Source organism: Tribolium castaneum, chromosome 4 (genome assembly GCF_031307605.1).
Source record: "Tribolium castaneum strain GA2 chromosome 4, icTriCast1.1, whole genome shotgun sequence".
NCBI lineage: Eukaryota > Metazoa > Arthropoda > Insecta > Coleoptera > Tenebrionidae > Tribolium > Tribolium castaneum.
In genome coordinates, this window is record NC_087397.1 from 9,563,354 (window position 1) to 9,586,668 (window position 23,315).

General features: G+C 34.4%; 2 protein-coding genes and 1 long non-coding RNA gene across 4 annotated transcripts in view; 1 reads left to right on the forward strand and 2 right to left on the reverse strand.

Annotated features, from left to right (window-relative positions):
• Positions 1 to 2,511: 2,511 nt before the first annotated feature.
• LOC135265872 (uncharacterized) lies at positions 2,512 to 3,718 on the reverse strand. The gene is made up of 4 exons (XR_010333727.1): positions 3,555 to 3,718; positions 3,235 to 3,506; positions 3,029 to 3,185; positions 2,512 to 2,975 (listed from the first exon to the last, which is right to left on the reverse strand). It is a non-coding gene; the product is annotated as an uncharacterized LOC135265872 (long non-coding RNA).
• An 843-nt stretch (positions 3,719 to 4,561) lies between these two features.
• LOC660220 (uncharacterized) lies at positions 4,562 to 6,696 on the forward strand. Of its 2 annotated transcripts, none has more exons than XM_008203077.3 (4): positions 4,562 to 4,752; positions 4,796 to 4,998; positions 5,058 to 5,291; positions 5,663 to 6,696. In XM_008203077.3, the coding sequence occupies exons 1-4, from the start codon at positions 4,728 to 4,730 to the stop codon at positions 5,843 to 5,845; spliced, it is 645 nt and encodes a 214-aa protein (XP_008201299.1). In that variant the 5' UTR covers positions 4,562 to 4,727; the 3' UTR covers positions 5,846 to 6,696. The 2 variants fall into 2 exon arrangements, with proteins under 2 accessions (XP_008201299.1, XP_976337.2); XM_971244.5 differs by having other exon boundaries at positions 4,802 to 4,998.
• Positions 6,697 to 7,818: 1,122 nt separating this feature from the next.
• The window catches only part of LOC103312112 (max dimerization protein 1), a 130,981-nt gene continuing 115,484 nt past the window's right edge, over positions 7,819 to 23,315 (reverse strand). Inside the window, exon 6 of the mRNA XM_064356062.1 lies at positions 7,819 to 11,683. Within this exon, the coding sequence (XP_064212132.1) occupies positions 11,538 to 11,683 (146 nt within the window). The 3' untranslated portion in view covers positions 7,819 to 11,537. The remainder of the gene's footprint in view (positions 11,684 to 23,315) is intronic.

Sequence of the window (23,315 nt, forward strand, 5' to 3'; positions counted from 1 at the left end):
AACACAAATGTAAAGATTTCTTTGTCTTTCTCTCATGGCCTCCTTGATGTATGGAGACAACGTCGTTGTTCAGGCCTGGCGCATCGATAAGCTTCAGCGGTTTTTTCGAGACCGTAGATGGCGCCCTATTTAGCGCACTGACGTTTATCTGACAAATAGCATTTGTGAGGTTAAATCCGACAAAAAAATTGAATTTAACAAGTACAATTAGCAGAAGAGAAGGTGAAAAAGAGCTTACAATGTAATTGTAAACAAATACAACAATAAATACAAAAACTCAAAAAAATTAATAAAGTAGTAGATTTTTTTCGGGAGTTTGGTGATTCACGAGCGGTGCGTGAGAGTGAGCAGAGGTCTAGACAGGGACTATAATTAACTATAATCTATGGCAGGGACTTTGGAACGGACGGTCCAGAGATACTCCAGCAGAGAGTAACGCAGCAGAGGAACGCTGGATCGAGCTTTTTTAAACCATTTCATTTGAAAAAAACGACATTCTTTGTACATTTTACTAAAATTAAATTAACAATAGCAGGTTTTGAAAATACGTGTGTGCAAAATAGTTTCATTTGCCTAAACAATGTATTGCAAATATCTGCTGATTAAAAGGTTGCAAATACCTTTCAGAAAACTTAAGCCATGTCTTAAAAATCACAGATTTGTAACGCATTCTACCTAAACCATTGGTAAAACCATATAGTATGCCTAATAAATGAAAGGTACTTTGAAACATCGTTTTCTTTAATATTTATAAACGATGACGAACCACCAATTCACCCTAAAATAATTTGTATATCTTCTGAAGCTGAAAATAAAAAATCCTAATGATCGTAAAATGATTTCCTGCAAGAGTTACACTATCCAAACGTTCGTTCAGGGCACAACTTTAGAATTATCCTCACATTTCCTACGTATTTCACGAATGCACATTTACATCTTTCAAATTTATTAGTCTTTAACCTCAAAATTGGTATTTGTCAAATAAACGTCTGTCCGCTAAATGCAGCGCCAGTGGAGAATCAGCCGAACTTAGCGATGCGCCAGGCCTGAACAACGAAGTTGTCTCAATACATCTAGGAGGCCATGATTTTTAAAATTTTGCAAAATTTTGTTTACTCAAACTTAAATTACCTAAACTTTTTTTAAATTTAAAAATTTTTATAAAAATTTAAGAAAATCTGTGATTCACAAAATGCGAAATATCTTCGTTCCTGTAGGAGATAGAGGGGTGGTTCTGCCCTTTTGAAAACCCTACCGCCCCGTAGTATTTTTTCCGCGCTATCGAATGGAATAGGTCTCGTTCCTGTATCTCAATCAGGAACCGAAATAGCATTGCACATTTTTAAATCATAAATCGAGGTATATCACGTAATAGTGCCTCCAAAGTTGTGTGTGCATGCAAAATTTGAAGTCGCTACGATAACAGGAAGTGTCTCAAATCTTATGTTCAATTTATGAAATTTTAAAAGTTATTTTCAGGCAACCAATCATACACAACTGAATATTGTAAATTGCCTGTCTAAATCAAGATTGACCTTCGACCATATATCATGATATATGGTCGAAGAGATTGACGCAAATCTTGCAATGTCAATTTTTACAGGTTACTATAGTTTTATACTTTAAAGTTAAACTCAGAGATGGAGACACAAATATTACAGGTTACTGTAATTGCATATTTTACACTAAATGTCATGAAATTAAAATTTTATGTTTTTTGAATTCTAAAAAAATTTGACTGCAGTTTTTTCGCCGTTTTAAAAGCTAATTTCAAGTTTGGTCGCAAAGGTGTGCGTGTCGTTATGGCATATTAGTTGCAACGAATGACACTACAAGATTTGCGTCAATCTTGATTTTAGTTTAGCGATAGGCAATTTACAATACTCAATTGTGTATGATTGGTTGCCTGAGAATAACTTTTACAAATTTCAAAAATTGAACATAAGATTTGAGACACTTCCACTTATTGTAGCGACGTCAAATTTAGCATGCACACGTAACTTTTGAAGCACTATTACGTGATATACTTCGATTTACGATTAAAAAATGTGCAATTCTATTTCGGTTCCTGATTGAGATACGGAAACGGGACCTATTCCATTCGATAGCGCAGAAAAAATACTACGGGGCGGTAGGGTTTTCAAAAGGGCAGAACCACCCCTCTATCTCTTACAGGGACGAAGATATTTCGCATTTTGTGAATCACAGATTTTCTTAAATTTTTATAAAAATTTTCAAAATTAAAAAAAGTGTAGGTTTTTTAAGTATGAGTAAACAAAATTTTGCAAAATTTTAAAACGGCCTTCATATCAGGATCACAGAAAGACAAAAAAGTCTTTACATTTTTTTTACCTATTTGGATACCCTGATACTTGTACCCCAAATTTAAAAATGCGAACATTGTATGCAACCAATTATACAAGTAAAAGTTTGAGTTACCTAACTTGGTAATTATTTTGATAATTGGGTGAATTATTAATGAAGGAAAATAAAAAAAACACACAATTTTAACACTTTATTAAAAAAAATATCTTGCAACTAGGTTCATACAAAAATAATTTTGGAAAAACTACATTTCTGTGGTATCTTTGCTTTCACTAAACCTCCTATGAAAAACATGCGGTATATTAGTTTCTGGAAAAACATATGGCCCATTCCTAAAAGCACCTCTTCCGAATTGAAACAATTATGAATTTCGTTCTGGACAATAAATGAAAACTCCTCTTAAACCCGTTATTACTGTACGTATTTCGTATATTTGCGGTTATAACCAGTCTTGGAGGCTTAAACCCATTTTGTTCATTTTCAAATAGTAGGGGTCCACTCTGTACTCAATTACTCGTTCGATTTTGAGTTGCTTTTTCGCGTTCCCCTGTGTCCCCCAGTGCTCTCTCGTCTTGATTTGCTTTACTCTTCCAGTGCATCCAAATGAACCGCAAAATTGGGTGCGCCCGTTTAAACAGAGCTTTAAGTTTCTGCACAAAACATAAATTCAATTATACAGCAGGCCCAAAAATTTTAAACTCACATCTACCATGGTGTAACCATCCATTTTAGTGACTGTATAAATCCCACCCATTAGTACCATCCAGTACATTAACCATTTTGGTACTATAAAATGCGATAAGAGCAAACTCTTCAATTATGACCAAAATCAGGATTTACCTCGTGAAGGTCCTCTCAACCTAAAACCAAGCCCATAAAACCCAAAACAAACAAAAAATTTAAACCAACATGTTTAGTAAAATCACAGGAACATTAACTTTAGACCTTTTAGGGTTCCAAGATAGAATATGAGAATTAATCACCCATTTTGCAACAAATTGCTGCTGTTGTCCTCCGGCACCTTGGATAGCCAACTGGCAATCCAAACTACATTATCCAGGGTTCTTGACGGCCTGTATCTATTGATGGGATGTGGAAACCAAATATGGGCCTTTTATTGTTGGTACACCCTTGTACCGAACAAACAACAGTGTTAAAGTCCCATGCCGACGTTCAATTTTCTACAGAGTCAAGTTTTGTTATACGTTAATTTACTTCTATTGGTTTACCTCTCACGAATTCAAAGAGTACTTTATTAGTTGTAACAACTAAAACCAAAGTAAATGCACTGCTGTATGCATTTTGTTGAATAACAAGGTAAAAAAAAAACACAAACAAAACCTTTAAGAATGGCGTTCGACCGTTTGATAGATAGTTTTGTTTGACATTTGTGCTGTCGGTATTACAGACTTTGACAACATAGCCCACAGCCAAAGCCTGTCTAGGTAACACAGTAACACAACAGTGCAATTTGTGCTGCCTATTAATTTCTACCGATGCGCTTCCTTGCGGTGGCTGAGAGCTTTAATCGACGAATAACGTCGCTTTGCTTTCATTGCCTATTGATTCTATTGATTCAATACGTAAAATTTTGCAATTTTTGACAAGTTATATAGGCAACAAACTATAAAAAAGTTCATATAAAATAATTCTGCAATAATTTTAAACCAAAATGTGTATTAGCATTATAGAAATTCAAAAAGGTAAAAAATGTAAAGGTTTTCTTGCGTTTTTGTAATCCTAATTCTAATTTTCAAATTGTGGTTTCAAATTATTCCAGAATTATTTATTAAACTAGTTCAAAAATTTACAGGTTACTGTAATCCGCTGTTTTAAAAACATATGCATAAATGGTTCACATTCCTTTATAAAAGTCTTTAAAATTGTACTTAAGCACCTGAAACCTAGATGTTACTATCTAACGCATATTGAATGCATACTGGCATCCAAACTGCAACTTTACAGAACCCTTTAAACTTTAGTCTCATCGCTGCATATCATGGTCTCCTTGATTAAAACGATTCGGCGCCGAGACTGTACACAACGCTCGAAGCGCCCTCATTTTTTAAAAAAAATTGAAAAAATAGTACGGCAGAGGACGTACTATTTTTTGGGTTCAGAAAATCCTACGATTTCGTCTCTTAAGTTATAGTCTTCCGTAGTTTCGGTAGAAAACCAAATGTACAAATAATTAAGCGCTAGCTGGAATTCAGCTACAAACAGTGTTCGTTTGACAGAAGCTGTCAATGTCATTACTGTCAAAAAATTAAACAAACAAAAGTCACAGCTCCCAACATCAATAAAAATACTCAATTTTATTAAAATTTTAATAAGTTCTCATTTATCTGACGTTGTAATGCAATTGACGCATAATTCGCTGAACTATTACCACAATTAGAACAATGAATCACCGTAAAAATATACCAGGTAGGACATGTTAAACAGCGACGAATTTCTCACTGATTTATAGATACAGCAGCACGAGGGAACACTGTAGGTCGTGCACATTCCACCCTTAGTGTCTCCGCAGTAGACTATTATTTAAACTTACCAGTGTCTAGTCCACCTTCACCTGCAGTTTCAACAGTTACTTTAACCCCAGGAAGGATACGAAATATTGATCAAGATATGGAAGCCTTGAGGGCTTCAAGGCAAGATAATCCATTTATACAAGTAATGTGTGATTTGTGATATTAATGCGTAAATTAATTGATTTTTTTTACACATATTAGCAAGTCATAGCTAGTAGGGAGAGTCTTATAGACAGTTTAGAGGAAGAATCGGATCATGCGAATTTAATGTCAAGGGAATTGTCCATTGACTTGGATGTGGACCCTCTAACTCTTCCCGAAATGCACGAACACATGATCAGGAGCCCCCCGCCTACGACATGGCCAAGGTCACCAAATTTCAAAATGTTCCAGTTTCCAAATGGTGAAGAAGAGACGCTTCAAGTGGAACTTAACGTATGTTACAAGCGACTGAATTTATCATTTTTTGCTTTAGTAGATGTTAAACTATTTCTTTATCAACACTTGTGGATTTATAAAATGTTTTAAATTTATTTTATTCAGTTAATAAATTATAAATTCCAACACATTAATTTGAACGGTAGAAAAAATATCTTATACACGACCATAAAGATGTGACTACGGATATCTAAAGTTTAGGATACGAAACGACGTACAAATAAAACGTTCTCGTCCTCGATAGTTGAAAAATACGATACGAAGCACAAATTTTACATTTTATATAATTTTTTCTCATGTTCCTTATGAAAATTTTAGTCGTCGGTTTTGTTTTGGTTGATTGGTTAATTCTTACTGTTCCTATTTAGACCAAAGAAAAGACCAAAACTGACTTGAAACCAAAGCATTCGAGTTGGGATGGGACTGAAACGTCACCGTTGAAATCACTGTCCAAGTCACACCACCACCATCAAGACGTGTTTTCTCTTCTGACACCAAATTCACTGCGAGCTTCAGGTGAGGACAGCATTCATCTAATGGCTGAAGACTAAACATTCCATATTTTTGCATTCCTAAAAAGGTATGTGATACTGTTTTCTAGTCAAAGCGTTGCAAATATTGTACTTAATCGTTTCATTTCAACGGAATATATATTTTTGAAACCAAAGATTAGAGTGTTCCAAAATTTGCCATAACTGTTACACTGCTTCAATATCTAGGCGAAATTCTTGAATCTTTTATCTTGAAGTAGTAAGGGTAATTTATAGCACAATAAGTTCCAATGAAGATATAATTTTTATAAGAATATATTTACGAAATGTTCTAGTTTTTGAAGCAAATAAAATCCATATATTTTGAGTCACTAATTGGGAATTGATAATAGTGATGAAAAGTTTCCTTTAAATTGCTGATTTTTTGGTGCTGGCCACCACACAATGGTACTTTGTGATATTATTTGTTTTTGATCTCGCTATTGTTTTGTCGTAAGTGGTCTTATTCTAAACTTGTGTAAATCCATGTACAAACTGAATTGGCACTTTTGTAGTTTATGTGTTCTGTGTTGACGATTGAAATTTTTATATGCCTTTTTAGCCAGATGTTCTAGTCCGTTTTAATGTTATAATTAACTGATTTAATGGCAAAATATTCTACTGCTTTAGAGTATATGTATTTATATGTGCAGCTTGTTTAGCTAAGTATATTTAAAAAAGACATGTTGAGCGTGAATGTTGTCGTGTACAATAGCGAGAGAATATTTTATTGTTAAATTCGTAGCTGTAAAGACTTGTAATTAAAGGGATTTGATAACAGTTATATAACGTGTACAAGTTAAGCATTTTGTAGATTAATGTCGTGTTACATGTTGAAGAAACATTTTTGAAATAAAAGCATCTATTACGAATTGTGTTTTTAATCACGTTGTCCAACATCAAAACCCTCCTTTAAACATAATCGTAAATAAAATTTTGAAAAAAATAAAAATAATAAAAATAAAATAAAATCATGGTCAATGTTTCAAGGTGAAATAAACGGCCCATTATTTTTCAAATGACAAAAGGGCTACAAGCCTATCGATTTCGAAAAAATGGTTAAAACAAATCGTCTTTCTAGCCAAGTCCTATAACATTAAAAAACAATTTTTGAATTATTATAACTGATTTGCCTACAATTTAACACCTTCACATCAAAATACAGTCGCTTGATACTCGAGAATATAAATTTCAGGCATTAATTTCAAAAGTGAAGTAATTTCTGTTTCTTTATATGCAACTACGGATATTTAAAAGTTAGGATATGAAATAACGTACAAATAAAACGTTCCGTCCTCGATAGTTCCGTTAATGTCGCCAGAGAGCGCAGTTGTTCCATTTCAAGCAATGAATTTGAAAAAAATTATTTGTTTGATGGTTAACACATATCTAGCAAAAAAATACAGGCTGTTAGAACGCAAATTAATAATTCTAAGCGATAATCTTTGCGCACCGTTGCATATTTATCAAAACGCTGGGAATACGGCTGAAGATACAAAAAAAGTGTAAGGAACAAAGATATGGAGAATTAATTTCCTATTAAAAAATCTGCGACACCTTATTTCTATCTTCTACAGTTTAGGTATAAATTAAATTGCCGTTACCGGTGGTAAAGTGAAACGAATCGAAGCGAATTTTTTTTTTATATATTTCTTATGAAAATTTTAATCGACAGTTTTTCTCTCTCTTCTAAGAGTGCAAAGTTCAACATTTCTACATTTTCCCAAAAAAACATTTCAAAATCCTGTTGAGCGCCCCAAAACATGAAGTACACCCTCTTCGTGCAAAAGAGGGTAAAAGTGAATAAATCTTCGAAAAAAAGGCGTGATTGTAATTAAATTAATTTTATATTTAGTAATACCTAATATTGCATTAAAATGTACAATTTGATGACAAAACTTGTAACGCAAGGTATAAATGCTGGACGATTTTTTTGATAAACATACTGAAAACGTTTGATTCGATACACCTAAATTTTGAAATAATTAAGTAACTAATAGTACACAAATTTTTATTTGTATAGAATTGAAAAAAAAAAAATGATAAAACATAAGAACAATGCAATATGAATAGTTACAAGTATTTATGTACAATTAATTATCTCATACAGCCAATGAAGAGTTGATGCAGGTGACAGGAGTGCTGATCTAATAACTAGGTTTTGGTAACGAGTCGGTACACCTTTCAAATGGATTGGGCACAAAATGGAATGGTTCTAAATGATTGTGCATTTGAAAAATATCCACGGCAATCAGTTATTCGACAATCTGTTATGGTAAATATCGTATTTGTGCCGACAGGTACAAGGGAGAGCATTTTCCAGGGTGGCGAACCGTTACCGTAGGAGGGAAGCGACTGTCCTAAACATAAAGCAGCAAGATGTCTTGAAGGTGGGAATTACCTACACCCTAACTTATCTAAGAGACACGTATAGACATTCAGTATCATCGACTCGGATGTGGCAATATTCAACACTGTATCAATTCATATTGCTGCCACCACGTCAGTCAGATATAACACAAGTGATCAGTAATATACATTCATATTTATTACGTTTTGCAAAAAAGCATTTTGATGTATAAGTAAACAGACATTGAAAGAATCCTATAGATTTGCAAACTGTTGGCTAAGAGAAGCGGACATTTATAGAAAATGTGCGACGAGATGGCGCCGCGGTCGCCGGCCGCGACAGTTCGGACAGACTATCTCAAAACTCGAGTACGTTACAAAAATAAGTGAATACAGCCTCTCCCAACGACTTGAAAAAGTCCAATTGACCTTTAAATAATTGAAAAATTTATATTTTTTTACGAAAGCCGTATATACTAACACCTCTGCATGACCTAACATTATTTCCAAATATACAGTGTTTCAGAATTGAGCTACAACACCAACTTATCTTTTTTTAAATTTACATTTTTTGAGTAAAACACGCTTAAAAATATTAAACAAAAACTAGGAATCCTAGAAAAGCAGGTCTTTACCCATTTACAGGGGAAAGTTCAAACTTAAATCTGTACCAAATTGTAGTTAGGGAGGGACATACTAATAAAACTACTACTAAAATGTTTTTTAAAAGTTGAAAAAGTTATTACTATTTTTTGTTTTTGCTTCTCAGAGATTATTATTAAATTGTTTATCTAAATACATAGTTGTACATTTGACAAGTTTTTTTTTCGTGAATTGCTTTATTACTTAAATGACGTGTTAAAAGGTTTGCAAAAGTTAAAAGTAATATATTTTTTGTCAATTTTTGGTATATTTTTCCCGATGAAACTGAAAGTTTTTAGCTCAAAACCAAGTGAAATGCTTGAGAAAGGACAAAACTACATCGTTTTCGCCAAATTTTGGTGATTTTTTGGCTCAAACCATCAAACACCCGAAAATTTGGTGATTTTTCACAAAAAAAAACGGCTTTTTAAAATAAAAAATACGTTTAAACGTGAGAAAAAAGAAAAATAACAGCATTTTTGAGCTGATAATGATGAAATTAATTACGTTTCTAATTGAAAAACATGCTAAAACCAGTTTTTCCGAAAGAAAACTTCTGAATTTGTGGCTTATTTTTGACGCAATTTTATGAAATAATTTTAAAGGCGTTTCAAATATCACCAAAATAATTTTCGAGATGTTTTCATGTGTTTTTGACCCATTTTTGACATAATTTCGTGTTTTAAACTGACACATATTTTTGTTAAGTTTCACCAAAATTTTAGTCGAAATAAAACATCACAAGTGTAGGTTCTAAATATTTTTACATTTTTGGGTTTATTTGCCTATTAGGTTTTTTTTTGAGTTCAATTTGGCTTTTTGAATTGCCTTTATTTTAAAGTAACTGGTTCTATTTGTCTGAAAATGTCTTTTTTACTTTTTTCGATATAGTTTTGTGACTCTTTGGACTTTTTATATTGACAAAATTTTAATATTTAGCAGAAACTTTGAGAGAGTTAGCTGTTAATGTTCTAGAGAGACAATTTAAGTCTTAAGAAACGAAAATAAAAAATAGGGTGTTCCATTCAAAAATTTTAAGTTATTCAACTTGCAAAAAACTTCTTAATTAAAAAAATTATATCCTTAAAGTTTGAACTTTCCTCTAGAATAATAATTAGAAAAAAACTGTATTGTACCTAATTCCCCTGTAAGAATAAAAATAATTTTAGATGATGCAGAGACTTAGCATGTAGGGCTAAAGAAAAAATAATAACTTTTCAGATATTCAAAGACCAACTGTGGTCTTTTTGAACTCGCTGGGACAGCCTGTATAATTAATAGTCATGGAGGACTCCACCTCGTCGCTTACATTGTATTTCCTCCAAGACGTGGTGAATTTTTCGCCTTTAATTTTGCGAACAACTACCACCTCCTGGACTATTGTATAACAACACCGTGCAATCACCTGTCAATCTCTCAAACACGCACCTATTAACTCATTCACGCCTAATGAAAAGAGGCTCAGTTCTTGCGAAGACGGGTCGCGGCCGACACCCGACCTGTCCACGGCTTATAAAATATAAGGCCTCCGGAGCAAAGCCGGAAGCGTATAAAGAATTTGTACTCTTTGAATGCTAACCGATGGTGAGTGGAGTGACGACGGCGGGCGTGAGATCTGACGTGTGGATGGCCCGCCGTCCACGCCGTTTTGTTTGTTTTTTTTCTTAAACACACTGTACAGTATTTGTTCTTTTTACAAATTATAATTAAAGTTTTTACTCCCCGGGGAGTTGATTTAGTGTGCTCTGAGAGCACGCATGGGCACGCGAGCGCTGCAGACTTCTCTAGAGCCCCAAACTGGCCGAGCTCATCTATATAACAACCCATTACCGATAAATTAATTCACTGCAGACGACCGCACACAAAATACAATTCTCGGGTAGTGGACGTTCACTTTTGTAATGTTGGGACTACGGATTACTATAGGTTAGGAGGCGAAACGACGTAACTACAAAACGTCCCCGTTAATATCGCCAGAGAGCGCAGTTATTCTATTATCAAGTTTTCAGACTAACGATTTAAAATTCTTTTGATGATTTTGAATTTAGTTTCGTTTCCTAACCTACTAGTCCTAAAATCAACGAATTTAGAAGTCAAGCGCCCAACAACTGTTAGTATAACTACTAATAAAGACCATTTTGAAATTATGGTCGGATTTCAATTTAAAGAATTTAACAAACAATCTGACACTGGAACATAACAACTTATTTTTATATTATTTTATAATTTCGTGTCAAAATCTTAAATAAGTGATGCGATTTTGTTTAAAATTACGAAAGTGAACGGAGTGGAAAAAGAAGTGTTTTTTGCTTGTGGTCGTCGGTGGGCCTCCTTGGCCTTGAGGGGTTAATGGTTACTAACTAAGTAAGGGTGGGTTAAGTATGTGTAAAAGGGTCGAACGAACGAGGTATAAGAAAATGCGCGCGCGGCCCGCAGGCAGTCAGGTCGCCTCGGTATAATAATAACACTATTCATACTCTGATTTAGATTTAAAATATTTACAATGTACATAAATAATAATTTATATTGTGAATACGATGATAATTTGGAGGTGGCTTAGAGACAGACAGACAGACAAGACAGACAGAGATGTGTTCGTTGACTAGGGCAGACACGTCGCGCGGGTGCCATCTTCAAGGCGGCTGCATTTAAATAATAATATACTGGGTGGAGGCGCGTCTGCGTCTGCGGCCCGGCCTGGGCTTGGGGTCCGTCCGTCGGTCTACAGCACGTCCATGACGTCCATTTCCGATAACGTAAGGCGGCTAGTGGACATTGCCACTCCGCTGTCGCTGGACGTCGACTGCACGCTGGAGTGGTCGTCGGTGTCACTCTGGGTGCTCGTGTAACCGATGACGTCCACTTCGTCTGAAACAACAACATACATTCGAAAACAAAATCTTTTGACAAACCTGGATATCTTCAAAAGTGCAGAACCATAAAAAATAGGTCGTGTCTAATAGTTAATTACGTACGCAAAGAGTTTTTGCTTAAAATTGTTACAATTAGATGGTGAAGTGTGTCTTTTTGTACTACAAACTTGGTCGTTTCTGATACGCGTTTATGGACAACTGCCTAAGAAATGCCTGTTTACGCAATAATTTCAGTGTGAAAAGCAAACCGTTTTCAGTGTAAAAATTTAAACACTGCAAATAATGGTATTGGTAGTATATTAATAATAATAATAGGCCTCTACTGAAATAATAAATAATAAAAGAAACAAATATACAAATTCTTATTAAACTTATTAAACTCTTATTAAAATTATTAAACGATAGAGAAAATAAGCAAATAACTGCAGTAAGTACAAAAAGAAAAGTGGAAAAAAAGAAACCTTAAAACTAAAAATGATGCAAAAAGAATGAAGTATGCAATAAAAATCATAATTAACAGTTAACCATGTGAGAAGAAGTAGAACTTTAACACAATTATAAATAAACGAGCGCTGAAAAAAAGGCATAAAAGGAATATTATGACGAATGTTGAAAATCTATTTTGTTTTCTAAGGTAGGATGGAGACGAAGTTATCATAAGTTTAAACATAAATGACCCCAAATATATTTTCAACTTTTAGTTATTTCTTATTTGTTTAGACCAAAAATGAACCTACAACAACTATTTTCAATTATCTCTAGTTTGTTTTTGTGATATTGTCTCTAAACAGGGATAGTATAAGATTAAGCAAAAATAAAGACCACCATACAGTCATAGAACTTTAAAAGAATCTAAAAAAAAAAATAACAAAAACAGAGTTGCAACTTGTAACACCATTTTTTGATAAAACATTGCTACCCGATAGTAAAAAGAATTTTTTGCATTTCTAAAATTCAGAATAAATTAAGAAGAAATTTTAACTGAACCAATATTATACTAAGCAATTCTTTGTACCTAATACAAGTCCTCTAAATATACAAATAGAACGTTTTCGGTTATTTTATAATATTTTTGCCCATTTTCCGTACTGCAATCTTAAAAAAAAATATGCTATAGCGGAATATTTCTCTTTTGTTTTTTTTTATTTTTTTTTAATATTAATTGTATTAATTTATTGGATTTTTGTTTGCCTATTGACGTTTTCTGCAACTGCTGTGAGTTCCTAAAAAATAAATAAACTATACATATTTATTTATTTACATTTTATAAAATATTCAAAACATTTTATTAATCAATTCGGTGAAGTATTCTACTTTTCAGCATATTTATTTGTGTGCTAAAGTGCAACTTACTCTAACATTTCCACAACATTAAAATCGGAAATTTCTCATCGAATTTTGTGGTCAACTCGTCAGGAAAACGTATTTTTTCCATTCTCAGTTTTATAGTTGTAGAGTAAAATTGAAAAAATTCACTATTCCTATTTCATTGCACAAATAGCTATTGACTTCCCGGCTTATTTTGGGCGAAATTCTTGAAAATAATCGCGTTTCTGGTTAAACAACGGTTGTAAAAAGAAAAAACATTGGAATTCTTTATTCATAGATTAGCGCGGTTAGTAACATTTCGTTCCGTTTTAAAAAATCGCGTTTAAGCATTTTCGACATAATTCTACATTTTTCTGCGTATTTTTGGCGAATAATTGTGTGCTGAACGACATATGTTAAAACAAGGGGAAATAATATGATTTCTATACAATTCAGTATTTTTATTTCCATTCAAATAAAATTTTGGCCAAAAACTGAGTTTTGAAGTGTTTGAAAAAGGCACAGATAACACCATTTTCGTCCAAACCCGATGATTTTTGAAGTACACTTTAAACGCACAACTATCCTAAAAATGAGTTAGGCCGTGAGAAAGGGGTCAAAAAGTGGGGGATAACGCGTAGGTAATGAACGAATTTGAATTTGAAAATGCAAATTTGCGAGTGATTAATGTTTCGGATGTTGTGTTGTTTAGCATAAAAGGTATGAGAATCCTAATCCTGGGAGTATTCCCTTTAAGCCCACCTAGATTCGCGAAAGTGTGTTGGAATAAATCGGATTGCAAATATCAGTGCACGCTGCATTGGTAGTGATAAGGTAAATTGGCGAAAAGGAATTTCTCGATATATATGCATCGTGGAAATCCAGCAAATCATGCGCGCTTTAAGCCACGCTTGGAGCTTATTACGTTTGGTCATTTCCTATCTACATACAGCAGAGCTTTGGCAGCCGACCAACATAGTTCAACCAACAATGTTGTCAGCTTTTCATCCCGTCGCTACATTTCAGCCCAATGAACCAGACCGTTGTAATTATAAATTGCTAGCGGTATTCCAATTTCGAAGAAGCGAAAAAACACGTTTTCCGCTTGTTTAATTCCGGCGTTAATTTCAATTTAGTATGAATTAAAAGAGTTGCGGCGCTTGCCGCCTAATTTGCGAAAATGGCCCTAATAACTTTCAATAAAGTGTAACTTCCACTTGCATTTATATGGTTGTTTAACAGACAATAATGTTCGGTAACCGTTTCTGAATTAATTCTCTAATGGCGATAGTCGTTAACGTTGACAAAACTATTTATTGATGGTGCAGTTAAACGGAGTTTCTAGTTCGGAATCTCGCACACATTAGTATGCCACAGTTAGATACATTTACATGGTAAACGCAAAACGCAATTCGCCAGATGCGGGAATCGTACTTTAAATAAATCTCATTATGCTATGGTTGGGAAGTAATTTAAGGCTCCAACATTGTGCGGCCACCTGTGTTGTGCTGCACTTGCAAACTTCACAAACACACTAGAATGTTAGGAATTAAACTGACAACGTTATTAATGAATCGAATGTCTAGGCAGTAACTGATGTGAGGGCATCCTCTCTGTTTTAAAACCACCGACCTACGATTTACTCTTTAACACAAATATTTGACTGTAATATTTTTTCCTACATGTAGGTATGTACATGTAGGTAAGACTAAACTCACAAATATCTTCGGCTAAAAGATAATAAACATACGAGTTGGTTTAATATTGTTGCAACATTCAGCTAACATCCGCATGGAATTTTTAGATTCCAGCAACTATATTTATGTGGGTGTTGATTGAAATAAACCAAAATGTTATAAACGAAAGGTACATATTTTTCAATATTTCTTTTGCTCGATTAGATAACAATACCGTCGGCGCTTCATAAAGATACGTTTGCGTCAATAGTGGAGATATTAATTTATCGTGTTGTTGAAAAAGTTATTTTTGCACTGAGAATTTTCCATACGATTCACAAAAAAGTAGTATTGGCATTTCGTAAAATGAAAACGTACAGACATTTATTATAACTTTATTATCCTTTGAGTATCTAGATCAGTAATAACGGATCTAAAACGGTCAGGTTTTCTAATTGAAGAAATTCTATTCAGAGAAGTAGGGAATAAATGCTTAAATGAAAACAAAAATCGGAGTATCCATAAGAAAAGTGGCAATAAAATATAGGTAATTTACCATGAGTCTATAATTTTTAAACGGAAAAAAGAAGAGCTCTCTAGAAGTTATAACAAACTTAGAACAATATTCGAGCTAATATAGTAATGATAATAAATTTATTGGTGCAATAAAACAGTTTTTACACAAGTCACTAGACTACACTTCACTAAAATTGTATGCTAAAAATTCATCAAAGCTGTAAAATCATTTTTCTAAGAGAAACGATTTTAGTTTAGTTTTAAAGATGTCCAGAGGGTAGGTCTCGGAAATCATTGGGCAGAACATTGTAAAAAGCAATAACGAAAAATCTGTTGCAGGTTTGAATTCTAGTTAATCTGTTGTATAAATGGTACAATATTCATGTGATTCGACATGTTTATTATATTTATGCATATTTTTTCTTATAAAGATTAGCGCATGTAGAGTATATAAAGAAGGTAGAGTTAAAACGTTAAATTTTATAAAAGCTACTCTACAATCAGCTCTGTATTAAAGCCTCGACATTATCCGAATAATCTTATGTTGTAATGAAAATATTCTGTTACGTAGAAGGGTGACCCAAAATTGTATACCACATGTTAATTGCGATTGAACTTGGACATTGTGAGATAATTCAGAGTTTCAAACGTTTTACCTCCTTTTCCAGAAATGCAATTATTTCTCAAAATTTCTCAAAAATCACTAAATTGGATCAAAAAGTATATTATTTGCCTTCTTTTTATTTTTTATTACTTTAGCCCATTTTCATTCGAGAATGCAGTTGCTCAGTGAAATTTCATCAACAAAAAATTAACAGAAAAATGTTTAAAATATTCAGAAATAAAACAATTTTTGTATTCTTCGACCATTTATTGAGATAACATCGCAATTTTTGCAAAATTTTGCTGATCCAACTGGGCATACATTGGATGGAAAATTATTGAGGTATATTAGCATATTTTTCATTCAAAAATGCAGTTATTCGGATTTAGCAAAATTTCGTTAAAAACTATATTTTATTCGTAATATAAAGGGAATGGCTCGGGGAATAGTTAGTTTAAAATTTGAAAGCAGTCAAATAATAGTATATTATTATACGAGTTATACTATTATTTTATACTATATTATATATAATATTATATTATTATTATATTACACTATAATATTATTATACGAGACGTTCTATTGTGGCACGGATGGTTTTGGAGCACGACGAAGGAGTGCTCCAGTAGAACGAGCGCCACAACTAAATCTTACAAAACGAGTGTAATATACTATTTTTTCTATTTTCTATTTTTTTGTGTTTAGTTTAACTTATCAAAATCTGCTGAACCTATTTCCTCTTAATTTTATTAATTATTTGGGCTTTATCAATAAACGACTTGACGCTGTTGACAGCTCACACACTAAATTACAGTGATGACTGATGACTGATGACAGGTCAGCGTTGTCAATACAACTCCTAAAAATTTGCTAAAAGGAGTTGCACAAAAGTTCTCTTTGTGAAACTACTAGTTTCATTTTAATAACGAACAATTTGTGAAACCAAAGTAGAAAAACTTTTTTAAACAGCCTTTTTGTTGTTATTGTACCTAAAAATTTTGTTAAAAAATTTTGTTACCTATAATGGTATAATAGTCAAAAATTTGCTTCTCGTACAACCATTTTAATGAAAAAAGGCCTTTATAGGAAGGTGTAAAAAACAACTAAATCGAATACATCTTATTTTACGAGTACTTGTACATTATCTGGCGTGAAAGTTGCATATTAAGCGTTTCCTAAAGCTACAGGTACTTCGTTATTGGCTTAAAATATAGTTATTTCCCTCTTTGTGCCATCTTCTCCGCAAAACTATAATCGTTTGCATGTTCATTTGAAAAACGGCCCATCAACTCGCCTTAAAATCTCGCAGGTATTCACACAAGTACCGCCCTTCCACTCTTCACGTTAATGGGTCCACCGCCCCCGGAACGAATCCTTTAATGTAGTCAAGCCCGAATATGCAATGCAGGAGCAGACCGTCTGAATTTATCCATTGTTCCAGCTCGGCTTTCTTTTAGATAAAAGTAATTGTAAGTGACCCACCGGTCCTATATAGATGGTGCGTGTCCAGGCCGCCGTTGCGAATATCTCTTCGAAAATCTGACCACGTTTAGCCCCGATCCTTTTATTCTTAGGTCGTTATTTGCTTAATTGCTTCGTACTAGAGAACCGCTTATGGCTTTTTGTTTGATACCCAAAACCGCACGAGGGATTACTGCCCGAATTCGCTTCTACATTAAGATAATTGCGAAATGGACACAATTCACTCCATACGATAATTAAATTTCTTGTTTTGTGAATAAAATCGGGGAGATAAGGATTTTCAGGGAGGACTTTCAAACAGCCTTTATTAGCATATTTTCGTGTTGGAGATGAAATCACATTGCGCGCACCTTGTATTATAACAATTCAACCCGTTCTTGTGGGCATTATCGGAATTTATGGTTGCCAAGGTGCACCCCAGCAATTCGGGACGGTAATAAGGGAGAAATGAAAAAGCCGAACGCATAAATTTCCAGAGAATATTAAGTTACTTGCCCGACTTGTGTAAACAAATTCTTTCATATTATGTGCGTTGGAAAATCGATTATTCGTGATTACGATGATTTACAACACCCGAAACGCTTTCGTTCGTGTTTTATTGGTTTTATTGACACTGGCTGTGTGCTGTTTTCTTAGTCAAGATGCTGAACGTTTCACTCAACTTAATTTCTGTCGAGTTTTTAACAAATATTGAGTTTCTAATTTTATTTAGAAATTCATACCAAGAGAGCTCCCTCTTTTATGCGCTGAATGGCGCACGATTTAACGTCTTTAAATATTCACACTGTATATAAATTAATGAAGTTTGGCTCGAATTTATGATGAAAAGACTCCTCACTGCGAGATCATCACGAGAGCAACTTATTTAAATGCAACCATAGAAAGTTTTAAGTATATACTCGTGTATTTTATCCTTAAATACGAAAAGACCAGAACTTTGGAGTTCCTGGAAACGCACTTTAACTAAATTAAGAGATAGTTAAGTTTTTGCCGGAAAATGCCTATTTATTGCCCGCATCAAATTAAGCGTTCGGCTAGGTTGACGAAACCGAGAAAAAGCCTCGCTTTTCTTTCCACCTAGCGTTTTATTTAATTAAACCAGCGTCCTACGTGGAACCGCTTTTGCACTTCCATATATCCTTTTTAAGATGGCAATAAATTACAATGGAGGTACATTCTTTTGTACTTTAGAGACAATATTAGGCGCTACGAGTTCAGATCTTCGAGCCACTTTATTATTTTTAATATGAAGTGTTCACCGCAAAACGTTCGCGTAATTAAACAGCAGGGGTCCGTATAATAATAAACCTTGGCCACTTTGCAAATAAATTGTTTCCGAATTAACTGCAAATCTTCGCGAGGTCAAGCACTCGCAATATTTCAAATTTCCTCATTAGATTTTTAATTAAGTTGCGAATTTTTGTGGCATTGCATTGATGTTTCTTACTTAATTGTGCACAGTTCACCAAAGTCCTTGTGGCACTGTCGCCTTTGGTAACAGATGTGCAAGGGGTTTTATGCAAACAAAAATGTTTGTAACACGTTTAAATCTACTCAACTGTAAAAAACTACAATGCCAGGTATCTCGTAAATAAATTTATTTTATCCACAGTCCGTTGTTTGTATGCTTCGCTAACTGCAGGGGTGTCTGCCTATAAATTAGTAAAGACCCTTCTAGTAGGAATGTGTGAACTTGGCCGCCTTGTAGCTCGGTAAACTTTTCTAGATTAAAATTTGATTAAGCAACACTGCCGGTGGTCTATCCTACAGCGTTTTAACGTAATTCCGTTCAAAATCCATGTTTCATCTTACGAACGTGTAAATTCCACCTCGTACACACTTAATCAAGATATTACTACAGGCATTAACGTTTCCGTGATGCTATCATACATTGTTTATTTCATTTTCGTAAAAATTACAACTCAACCTGTCTTAAATTATTCATAAAAACACGAGGGGAGTTTGGCCGAAAATTGGCAGCGCTCTTGTTTGTTTTATCTTTTTTTTTGACTCGACGACGTGCTAGCAAGCTGAGAAAAAATCATTTACTCGGCGATTTTTCGGTTTATTTTTGCGTGAAAAACTGTTAAAATACGTCGCTGGAGAGATGTCATTGTCGATCCAGTTCTGTGATTTTTCAAACTGAGTTTTTAGCTCAAGAAGGTGTTTACGCACTCAAACTTGGCAAAAATAACTCATTTTCGATCCAATTCTGTAATTTTGTGGGTAATTTTTGGCAAAATATAGCTAAATCCCGAAACTTGCGCTTTTGAGTGGAAAATGTGAAAATACAATGTGTTCAAAAATGTTCAAAAATGGTTGTTCATCAAGTCGATCATAGAATTTAAGTTGAATGTACCGCAACTATTGTAGTTTCTCAACTGTCATCTCTGTCAAATCTTTGAATTAGTTTTTCATTTAATTGTTTAAATTTTCCGGCAAAGTTGTTTCAAGTGTAGCGTTTGTCATAATTTGTGTTTTATTTTTACGTAATTTTTGTTGTTATGTATTTGTGTTTTTGCATTATTTTGACGGATTTGTCACTTTGGCGGCATTCACAATTTAAATTAAGCGGCACATTACGTTCAAATTTTATAGGTGGCCAAAAATCCTAAAATCGTATTATTTTCAATCCAACTTATTAATTTTTCGAGCTCGGTTTAACGAAATTTGGCAAAAATTGCTTCATTTTTGAATATTTTTGGCATTTTTTTGTTAATTTTTTGTTAGTGAATTTCACTGAACTACTGCGTTACTGAATAATTAAAGTAGACTAAAATATCAGAAAAAGCAAAATAATGGAATTTTCGATCCAATGTAGTGATTTGTTAGCTGATTTTTGAGAAATAATTGCGTTTCGAGAAAAGTATTTAAAATTTTAAACTTGGGGCCAACTTCTTGTAGTTCCAGAAGTTCTGTACAAAATTTCAAAGTTTAAATTATTGATTAATTTCAAAATTCGGACTAGGATTTCTATTTCCTGTCTTTCTTATTTTTTCTTTCACTGTCCCTAATTCAATACACTTCCCTCTCCTGTTTTCCTTATCTAACGATTCTCCCTTCGTGGGTGCACATACGTATAACTTATAGATAAATAAAACTCGACACAAAAACGTCTCTGTCATGTATCTTCTTCTGCAAATTGTAAGTTAGGGGATGTTTGTTTAGTTTCGTTCCCAAATATCAGAAAATGTCTTGACAGAACAACCGAATTCGATATGGAAGACAAAAAATAGACAGACCCCTTCGGTTTTATTTTATCAGGTTTGAGTTCCAGTTTTAAGTCTGCCGTAAATTCAACTAAGTTATCAGTGCGTCGTCATCAGTTGAAGCAATTTTTTCCAACTTTGTGCATCATTTTCGACGTAAACTACCCAATGCAGTGGTAACACGGATAATCGTGTTTTAAAAAACTTGCGTAAAAGTTGTCGCGATTTGTCACGATCCTGGCAAAAGTTTTATCTTCACATTTCATTTTCGTTGTATCCACTAAGTGGCAGTAATACGGAATGACGATTTTTTATCCGATCTATGAAAAGTGTAAAGTTTGCGTTTCTTTATCGCATTTTCTTTTGTTGGGAGTAAGCCGTTGATATTCCTGAGGAGTATTTCGCACCCGGGGGCGGTTCCCAGAACACTTCTGCCGGGGGAGGCGATGGACGGACGGATGGACAAATATTTGCCGGTAGTTAGCGCCGTGTTTGCCTCTCACACATGACGAAGCTGCCTTTGATAACACGAAGTGGAGGAGAGGATCGATCCGAGACCGCTGACGAACCGAGCTCACAAGGCTCTGGATCGCCACTTTAATTTTTGAAAAAAAACTACACTTAGAAAAATGATGTGTTTGTTATAATTTACTACGTATACGAATACAAGATTCAAGAATGCAAATTATTTGAAGTGTGCAAATCTGCCTCAGACCAGCCTTAACTCTCTTCTCTCCTTCAATTTTTGATATAATGTTTAGAAAAAAACTAAGGGCACCTCGGGTCAGACCACCCTTAACTGCAAATTTATGAGACGCGCTGTAAAAGCAACCGACTCATCCGTTCCTCAATAAGTTTTCTTTGATCTTCTTATTCATTCGGACGGCCACTTTTAACGCTTCTCCCTTTCGAAGAGGCTGGAGCTGAACCTCTGCTCCTAGTTTATTGCTTTCCGCCGGCAACGAATCAATCCTGCTGTTAATAATAACCGTTCGAAAATGCCACCGCTTGAAAGGAATATGAGACTTGCATCGCCGAAGGAATTTATGCCTTCATGCTCCATTTGTGCAAGCTGGGTATTTATTATACGGTTTAGGGCCGCGTTAACGCCATTTCCCGCCAAAAATGTGTTTTTCGGTCATTATTTCAAATTTATGGAATAAATCCCATGCAAATGGATTCATTTGCATCAAGGATCGATCGAATTATGCCAACACTATCATAAATCTACGAAATAATCAACAGAAATTCGCCTGTCGATGATCTATCACTCTTGGTGAAACCAAAGCGCGCTCGCTGATAACATATTCATCATATTATTCCATTATTCTAAATGTGTACCGAATTACAGGCCATAAAAGCAATAGACACCTTCTTCATATGGCGAACACATGCCAATTGACCAAACTCATTGTCATTTGTGACGTCACTTGACTAAATACATACCATCGATCTTGTTACATAAGACATGCACGATACTCGGGAATTATTAGCATTCAGGGCGTGATGCCTGCATGTATGCATCTGCTAATGCGGCTTATGTGCTTAACACGTGCATTATATTCTAATTAAGATGCCATGTTACACCGAATTTGCTTTCGAGGTTTGTACAATTCCAACCCAGACAGGTATAAGTGCATAGAGCTGTTTCAAAATTCCCCAGCGAACACAGGAAGAAGCAGAAAAACACAAATTCAGAGGTCACTGCTTTCCCACTTTTGCTCCTAGGTTTGCAACATTTTCCACTATCTAGGACATCTAGGAAAATCATCTAAATAGTGTAAAATGTATTTTTTATTTGCACTTTGTGATTGAAAAAAACTATTGTTACAGCCGACCAATTGTCTTAAAATTTTTAAAAAGAAAAATTATTTTCAAAATTATGATTTTTTTGAACTTTTGGTTTTTATTTTTTCTTATCTGTGGCTTCAGGACGATTTTTTTACCTTTAAAAATGGTACTCCTCTTAATCGTTCTTGGCGAAACGATTTATTTGAGCCAAAAAAATAAACCAGCTGAAATCTCAAAATTTACTTGAAGTTCAGATCGAGGAAATATCGGAGTAGGAGTCGTCGGTTTTTATCGCGAGACATGACACGAATTGTTCGGAATGAAGAATATTTCCTCCGGAAAAAGTAGGAAAACTAACGCAAAGTTTTTTCACTACACTTTGTAGCCTTTTCCATAACTGCAGACACATGTCTGGTGCGGCCAAGTTTACGATCGCAACATCAACATTAGAGAAAAGTTCGCCAGTAAAAAAAAGATAATGTTTTCCGCGTCGGATATTGGAATTTCGTGTTAGAATAAAATAAGATAAACAAGTCGCTGGTCGTGTCCATAACGTCAGCTGAATTGCAACCGACACCGATGATATTTCGAAAGCAACCGGGATGAAAAAAACTTTTCGAGAACACAAACTGCAATCGCATACAGATCTCACTCTTCGAAATACCGTAGAGGATTTCCCTTGGGGTGAGCGGCAGCCAGGTTGCCCTGAACGCCCTCTTCATCCCGGCCGAACAATTCCTCTTGCACTGAAAAGGCTTGGTCGACTTCATTTTACCCCCTTTAGTGCGGGATTATAACGACGTCATCATGGTAAATTACGTTTGGAAAAGTACGATTGGGAATTCGGAAAAACGGCCATTTTCCACATGAACGAAATTATTATCTTGTTTTTGGTTAAAACGGACGAAAATACCGACAATTTTCATTAATTCACCGGCCATTCGAATTTACGTGCGCGAGAATTAAAGTAGCAATAATGTATTCATCCGCGACGACTAATACGGACGATAAAGAGATCAGACGTGAATTATGTATTGACAA